Source organism: Eptesicus fuscus, chromosome 15 (genome assembly GCF_027574615.1).
Source record: "Eptesicus fuscus isolate TK198812 chromosome 15, DD_ASM_mEF_20220401, whole genome shotgun sequence".
In the NCBI taxonomy this organism is placed as follows: domain Eukaryota; kingdom Metazoa; phylum Chordata; class Mammalia; order Chiroptera; family Vespertilionidae; genus Eptesicus; species Eptesicus fuscus.
In genome coordinates this window covers 30,675,102-30,682,794 of record NC_072487.1, presented here as the reverse complement: position 1 = coordinate 30,682,794, position 7,693 = coordinate 30,675,102, and the positions used below count along the sequence as shown (strand labels likewise).

At 44.7% G+C, this 7,693-nt stretch overlaps 1 protein-coding gene across 6 annotated transcripts in view; it reads right to left on the bottom strand.

Annotated features, from left to right (window-relative positions):
- Window positions 1-203: 203 nt before the first annotated feature.
- SPATA6L (spermatogenesis associated 6 like) overlaps window positions 204-7,693 on the bottom strand; it is a 34,845-nt gene continuing 27,355 nt past the window's right edge. For 3 of the 6 annotated variants that reach the window (XM_054727256.1, XM_054727258.1, XM_028150546.2), the window contains 4 exons: window positions 7,424-7,620; window positions 5,588-5,684; window positions 4,731-4,833; window positions 204-416 (listed from right to left, as the gene is read on the bottom strand). In XM_054727256.1, the coding sequence (XP_054583231.1) occupies window positions 4,744-4,833; window positions 5,588-5,684; window positions 7,424-7,620 (384 nt within the window). In that variant the 3' untranslated portion in view covers window positions 204-416; window positions 4,731-4,743. The remainder of the gene's footprint in view (window positions 417-4,730; window positions 4,834-5,587; window positions 5,685-7,423; window positions 7,621-7,693) is intronic. The other 3 variants (XM_054727257.1, XM_028150547.2, XM_028150549.2) reach the window with 1 other exon arrangement.

The following is a 7,693-nucleotide window of genomic DNA, read 5'->3' as shown; positions in this document are numbered from 1 at the left end:
GGGAGGGAAAGAGGGGGGAAAAAGAGAGAACTTTTCAAGGACACTCCACTGCCCAAATGAGGAACACTGAAAAGGCATCTTGACATTTTCAGAAGAAATCTAAGAAGTACTTTCCAAGCACCCACCACTCAACTATTGTTATTTTCTATTTCAAGCTCAAAACAAACAAAATAAAACACAAATGTTCCACCTTGACAAGAAAATCTGAGCCCCAAATGACGAAGACTTTAATCAACGACTCTTACCTGGGTACAAAAGATTGAGTACAGGGTTTGATTTAAAGGGGATTAGAAACCAGCAACTCCATACACATTACAAACAATTGTTGTTCGTTTCCCTAAGGACGTGCCAGTTGTCTGGACGAGGGAGTTCATGATGCTCCTCCAGCGTTCTTTCAGCTTCCCCTACAGGTGGGACTGAGAAAAAGAGCCAACAGTCAACAGGACCAAGGAGATGATCTCACTCTACCTTGATCTTGGCCTGTCTCTCCCTAGGGATCACTTGGTGTCTGAGCCCCTTCTACACTCACAGTGCAGAGTGAGGCAATATTCGTGAGCATGACAAGGCAGCTGTGTGGTCTCGGGCAAGTGACCTGCCCTCTTTGTATAATATGAGTATGATAATCAGCAGAGGAGCCACCTCTGGAGAGTGTCATTGTGAGGAGTTAGGCTAGTCCTTGGCACACTGTAAATGAGCAGAAACTGTCAGGTGTCACTGAGCTACACTGCTAACCATGTCCCCAATCAGTTCTATTCTATGAAACAATTATTTTTTAACGTGGAGTGGGGTCAGTATGGGATTGGGGGGTGTTCCAAGTCCCTCATCCTCAGGCACTGGCAGCCTACTGCAGAGATTCTCAATCCTAAATGTGCATCAGAATCCCCCAAAGGGCCTTTATAAAAATACTGGGCACTACCACGGCGATTCCAATTGAATTGGTCTGAAGTGGGGCCTGGGCACCCCTCCCACCTCCCCGCGATTCTGCCATTCGTGGAAGACTGCTGACCCAGGAGTCTGCCTTGTGATTCGGGGGACGCAGCCAAGCCTGTGGGGTCTCTTGGACTCTGACAGGACCAGGAGCTCCTGGGATGAAGGGAGGTGCATCATTACCCATTGAGCCAATCCCCACAAGCCACCAAATGACAAATCCCGCAGAAAGTGCTGACCAAATCAAAGAGGGAGGGTCCCCCAGGTGGGAGTTTAGAATCTGTAGTCTGGTTTGCTTTTTGCTTTGGTTGTATTGGAGGTGAAGGGGGCCCTGTGGGTGGAAGTAAAACAGCTCCTGCCTGCCAGCAGCCAGGTAAGGGTGGAAACCATACTAGCCACTATCTTAGGAGCTGAAGGCGACAGAATCAGAAACTTATGCTTCAGTTAATTGTTGTCCTTTATTTATTTTTTCTTTTCTTGGTTTATTTCCTTTTGGCTATTCTTTAATTCTAGAAAAGTGTATTCTATCATTCTTGTCTGTGCCTGATTTCCTGGCTCACCGTCGGGGTGGGAGCATTACAGGTGGACTAGCTCCCCCTGAAGGCCAGCCGTGGTGGTGGAAATGGATCACAGGACACTGCTCACAGGTGTGGAACACTCCTGGGGCCAGAGGTGGTGCCATGTGGTCAGTCTGCCCTCCCTCCCGCCCTCTGTCCCCTTCTTGGGAGAGTGTTCATAAGGAAACCCAATTACAGTACAAGGCTGAGGGAAGCAGGTACAAGTGGAGCATGCGGAGGAGCAAGTGCAGAGGCCCTGGCTCGTCCCGAGGGACCCAGAGGTTTCACAGAAGAGGGCCTCGCAAGCCCATCCTTCCGAGTGGCATCTCAGGGAGCGCACACTGGACATGGGCGGTCAGCTCACACACTTGGGAAGAACAAGGACACAGAGGCGATCAAGCTTCTAAGAGAGCTAGGAAGTGTGTGTGTGTGTGTGTGTGTGTGCGTGTGCGTGTGTGTGTGTGTTTGTGTGCGCGCACGTACCCACACACACTCACAGGAATTTTTTTGTGATAAAATTCACATAACACAAAGTTCACCATTTTAACCACCTAAAAATATACAAGGGATCAATCTACTTTATACCAAAAATATCAATTCCCAAACCATCCAGAATAAGAAGAAATATATTCCAACCCCTTTGACTCATTTCCTCTACCCATTCCCTGGTCAGACAATTGGACTCATTATTTGTTGGCTCAAGAATCCCTGGCCTTTCTGTGGCAAGAATCTACTCTTTCAATTCCCCCTAATCTTGAGATCACTAGGAAACCAGGAGAGGGCAGGCTGATCACCAATGAAACAGTAGAAGTGGAGAAGGTCAGGGAGGGATGAAAATTGGTGCTGCCCTCCAATCCCTCAGTGACTTGTGCCAGGAAATGGGACGAGAGCGCCCTCAGCAGGGCGAGGGGGGGAAGGGGGCAGCGGGGAGAAGGAGGAAGAAAAAAGGTTTCAGAGCAGAATTTGGGGTGGTCAACGATCAAGCATATTAGTATCTTGAGTCAGTGTGTTAGCTGAATACGGACAGCACCTTAAGTATCATTTCTGCGATGTCTCACAAAACATTCCATTTTCAGAGATGAGAACCCAGGGGCTTACTCTGGGGTGGGAGGGATCGGCTGTTAGGACATGTAGCATGTTCGTGCAGCACTGTTTTTAAAAAGCAGCAGGGAAGGAGGCGTGCCGTGGAAACCCACCGGGTCTTCTGCCGAGTGCTCCTCTCTGGGACTGTGTTCCCAACTCTTGTGTTGACTGCGGCTGCCCAGCATTAGCTGCTTGGCCCTACTTATTTGGGTCTTCCCTGGATTCACTGTGATACTCGGCATCTTTCTAATAAATGCTCTATTTGCTCAAGACAGCCAAAGTCACCTGGGTTTTTTATAAGCATGAAAACCTTTGCTAACCCAGCCCTCCAGGCCCCCTGCCTCACCAGGAATCCATGACCCATCCATGACCCAGCAAGCGGGGGTAGAAGCCAGTGGCGTGGATCTCATGTTACCTTGGAAACCCATTTTGTAAGACAGAATTTACTAATGCTTTTCTCACCTTCACTCTATCCCCTCACATCAGTGTGTACATATCCGCTGTTCCAGGACTCTCTGTAACTCGATGTCACCTATGTTGAAATCCGACGCAATCTGGCATTTGGTAATTATGTGGCCGTGTTCCCTAAGTGGTAATTACGTGGGTTATGTTCCGAATAACCACCTAATAAATGCCTAGATGGCAGTTTTGGCTACGGGACATTAAGTGGCCCAGAATCCATCCTTTAATCTACCAAGCAGAACGTTCTAAGGTGGAAGCCTGCAGAATAGGCAATTACTGAGCCGGCCTCCACATTCCTCTGCGCTGAAGGCGGGGAGTCCTGGCCATCGCTGGGAGCCTGACCCTAACTAAGTAAAACCTTAGCATGTCATTCCACACTCCTTTATTATTTAAAAAGGCTCGTAATTATTTTGAAGTGGCTAGAATGAGGGACTTCATAACACAGCACCATAGGATCCTTGTGGGAGACGGTCATGGGCATGTCCACGAGCTCTCCTGGGGTTCCAAAGGGCTCTCTCTGTCTTTCTCCCCAGGTTCTCCTATCACACACTCGAGGTTGGAGAAGCACTAGAAGGTAATGGTTCACAGCGTGGGCGCTGAAGCCAGGCTCATATCCAGGTTCAAGTTCCAGCTGTGCCATTCACTAACCATGTCACCTTGAGCAAGGCACCTGAGTGCTCTGTGCCTCGATTTCCCTAGCTGTAAATGGAAGTAGTGATAATAACTACTTCACTGGATTGTGAGGATTAAATGTTAACTCGTTTAATAGATGTGAAGTATTGGGGCCAGTTCCTGGCACTCAGGAAGGACTTGATAATGAAGAGCTAGTGTTATTTGGACCCTGGGCTAGAAATGGAAAAGACGAGAATACCTGAAAAATGACAATACCCCACTCTATAGCCACCTACTCGCCACTTATCTGAATTCTAGAGCTACCTCATTCCCTCATTAAACCTTCACTCAAAAAGTATTTACTGAGTACCAACCACAGTGTAGAGTCGTCTGAAACAAAGACAGCGGCAGGTATCGAGTGGGACTGGGAGTCTGTTGAGGGCACAAGCCTGGCATGTATGGCTGAATTCACCCGAGTTAAATGAGAGCCCATTGTCGTACACTACATGCTGGCTATAAAACAGGGAGCAGGAGAGACAGGTTTCACTTAATTAGAAGAGGCAGCCGTTTAAGCAATCAACCCATATAAACATAGAACAACAAATTGTGTCACACTTTATGAAAGTGCAGGGCACCAAAGAAGGTATGCCTCGGAAGGGGGCGGGGGGTGTCATAGGATGCCATGAGACTCGAAGGATAAATAGAAGTGACCCAAGAAGGATAGGGAAGAAGTATTAAAAAAAAAAAAAAAAGGTGGGGGGAAGTATTCCAGACAGAGAGAAAAGCATGTGCCAAGGCCTCACAGCAGAAAAAACTTGTGTTCAAGGAGCTGAAAGAGGGTCAGAGAGAGAGAGAGAGAGAGATAGAGAGAAGAGAGAGAGAGAGAGAGAGAGAGAGAGAGAGAGAGAGAGAGAGCTGGCAGACCCACATATGCTCTGTCATTATTATACTGTGTGAAGGAAAAATGTGGTTCTTAGGACTCCCCCTCATCTCCTGTCCACAACCTTTTCTAGTTACCTCATTTTGACTGCTGGAAACTAAAATTATTTTAGAAAACCATAATAAGCAGCACTTAAGCTGCTTACTTACATAAGACATCAGCTTAAAAATATCTCTGTGCATGCACTGGGTAGTTCTTCAGAGGGTAGCTTGGTCTTTCAAGGGTATAATTTACGTCAGAGATAAAATCTTCCTATAACAAAACAAATGCAGCAATTGCATTATTCATAATGTAATATAAATCAATGATAACAAGATGTATAGTTTTGCATTTAAGAGGTCTGTGAATCCCATATATGTTGTATATGCGGGGTTCCCATATATGAAGAAGTTACAATTTGCAAACTCCAGTTACTGTCTTCTCAGTGTAACTTCTTTTTTTTTTCTTCCTTTCTTTCTTTTGTTCTTTCTTTCTTTCTGTGCTCCCAATTTGCAAACTCTAGGACCCTTGAATAAATCTATCATTTACTTCTAGCAAAACCTCCAGACTCTTCTTGAGTTTGTTCAACAGTTTTTAGGAAAACTTTTCTTCCATGCTGTGGCCTTACACAGACCACACACACTTCTCTGGATTCTTCCCTGGACCAGAATTCCTGTGTGCGATGGAAGGGAATGTGCTTGGGGCCAGTTACACTATCTTCTCTTAGTCCTTTGAAAGCCCCCTGCTCCCTCTTGCTGCAGGACCTCCTCTTGACACACACTGTGCCCATTGTTCAGTAGAAGTTCCACTGTCTCTTCTGCAGGGAAGCCCACCCTGACTCCCAACCAAATCAAATACCCCTTTTCTTACACTCCCAGGACACCATGTACCTCCTTGGTCAGTGTCACAAAATTTTACATTTATTTCTGTGATTACTTGATTAATGTCTGCCTCCCACGCTAAACTCTAAGTCCCAGGGCCCATCTTATTCTGTCAGCAAAGATGTAGTTTGGCTAGAAGCCCTAACCTTGTTCAGGTGTTGCCGAGCTCTGTGGGATGTCAGAAGACTGCATACCCTTTCATGGATCTTCTTCCATGTGGACTGAGATCCAGGGTGGAACCTGCTAGACAGATTAAACAGGGTGACGCAGCTAATAAAAAGGATAGTTAGAGTACATAACAGTGTGGGTTGATGTTTATAACTTAATAGTAAGAAAAATGCAGCACCATGAAAAATAGTGTACAGTGTGGTTTCAATGTCTTTATTAAACCTGTGCATAGACCATCACTGGGAATGAAAACCACCAAGGTGTTAAGAATGGCGTGTGTTTGGGAGTATAGCTGTGAGTGACTTTCTTCTTCATCCTTTTCTATGTATTTTAGATATTTCTCTAAAGAACAAATCTTGCTTTGACATTTAAGAATTTAATCCAAAAATTTTAATACCAAATTTAATCCCATTGTTTTCCACCATAAGAATTTAATTTGCTATCTCACTGACTTTAGGCCAATCAGACCCAACCTTAACCACCGGTCTCACAGCATCTTCCAGTTCCTCGAACATAAAGCATTTTCTCCTTCTGGAGGCATTTCCCAGCCCTGCTCGCTCTGACTAGAAGGCTGCCACCTCCAGCCCATCCCCACTCCTGTAACTCCTACCCACCCTCCAGAGCTCAGTTCAAGTACTGGTTTCTGGGAAGGTCCTTCCTGATCCCCTTCATGTAAAGGAAGTCCGCCTCCCTATTTTATGCATTTAGAGTTCATTTACCCCTTATTTACAGCACTTCTCCTAGTGGACATTTTGTCATTATTTGATTAATGTCTCTTTCTACTCCTGGCCTGAAATTGGGACTGCAACTCTTAGGTTAATAGTTCATCCTGGGGTCTCATAGGTATTGAATATCATGGTAGGTATTTAATAAATATTTATTGAGTGATTAAACTCATTCATTCATTTTTGGGAGGGGGTGGGTATGAACTCCTAAATTCTGAGGCAGAATTAGCAAATTGATTATGAAAATCTTGTTTAGCGATACTTACTGAGTCCCTTTGTGAGCAGCTGTGTTATTGTGATATAAGGATTTACCTTATTCTCATCACTAATATTGCAGAGTAAAGCAGACTGCATATCCTTTATTCAAAATAACTATCTCACTAATATTATCCTGGGTGCCACTTTAGTGAAGGTGATTAACTGTCCTGGTTTGCCTGGGACTAAGGGGTTTCCCCAGAATGCCAGACTGTCAGGGTTAAAATCAGGACAGTCCTGGGCAAACCGGATGGTTAATCATGTGACTAGAGTGCAATTTTGAAAATCAAGGTTTCTGTTCATCTCTGGCCTGCCCTCTAGACATATGCAATCACAGTTTTTAAAAATTGTAACAATAATATAAACAAACCAGGAAACCATTTCTAGAAAAAGAGAAAGAAAATATATCCATGTGTTGTTATACACATGTGTTGTTTGTCTTTAGGTGACAGGACTATGGGTGATTTTTTTTCACTTATTTTTGTTTTTCTGTAGTTTCCAAAATTTAAATAGTGAACACTACTTTCATACTGGTGAAATCAAAAGATTGAGTTTTAAAATGCATAACATCTAAAAATGGATAGATAAATAGCACTTATGTCAAGTTAGCTATTTATCCCATTCCCAGCAAACATCCTGAGATATGTTTTCCTGGGGCAAGAGAAAGGCAGAATTTTTACTTTGGGGAAGACATTTAAAGAAATAATAATTTTTTATATCAAGGTGTCCCCAGCTGATTATTCCTGAGGAAGCAAACTGGTGAGGTGACAGGGCATTACTCCTGCCAGAACACAAGACACTCTTCAAGCAAAGAGACAGGCACTTGCCACTGACCTTTCTCGGAAAAGGGGCTGATCCAGAGGAGGGCTGGGAGATCTGGAGTGCCGGGAGGTGGCGAATGAAGTTCCCAGGTGGAAATCCGCATCCCCTTGGTTACCGTAACTGGGCGAGGGCTTTCCAAACTTTCTCGGACATAACGGTGATGGTGATTGATTCCTTAAAAAAATCCGTTCATCTGGCTCTTTGATAACCTGTGTGACAATGTGCATTATTCTTTAGTTATAGTTTTTCTTTTGTTTGCTTAATTCAAAGCTGGGGTGGGGT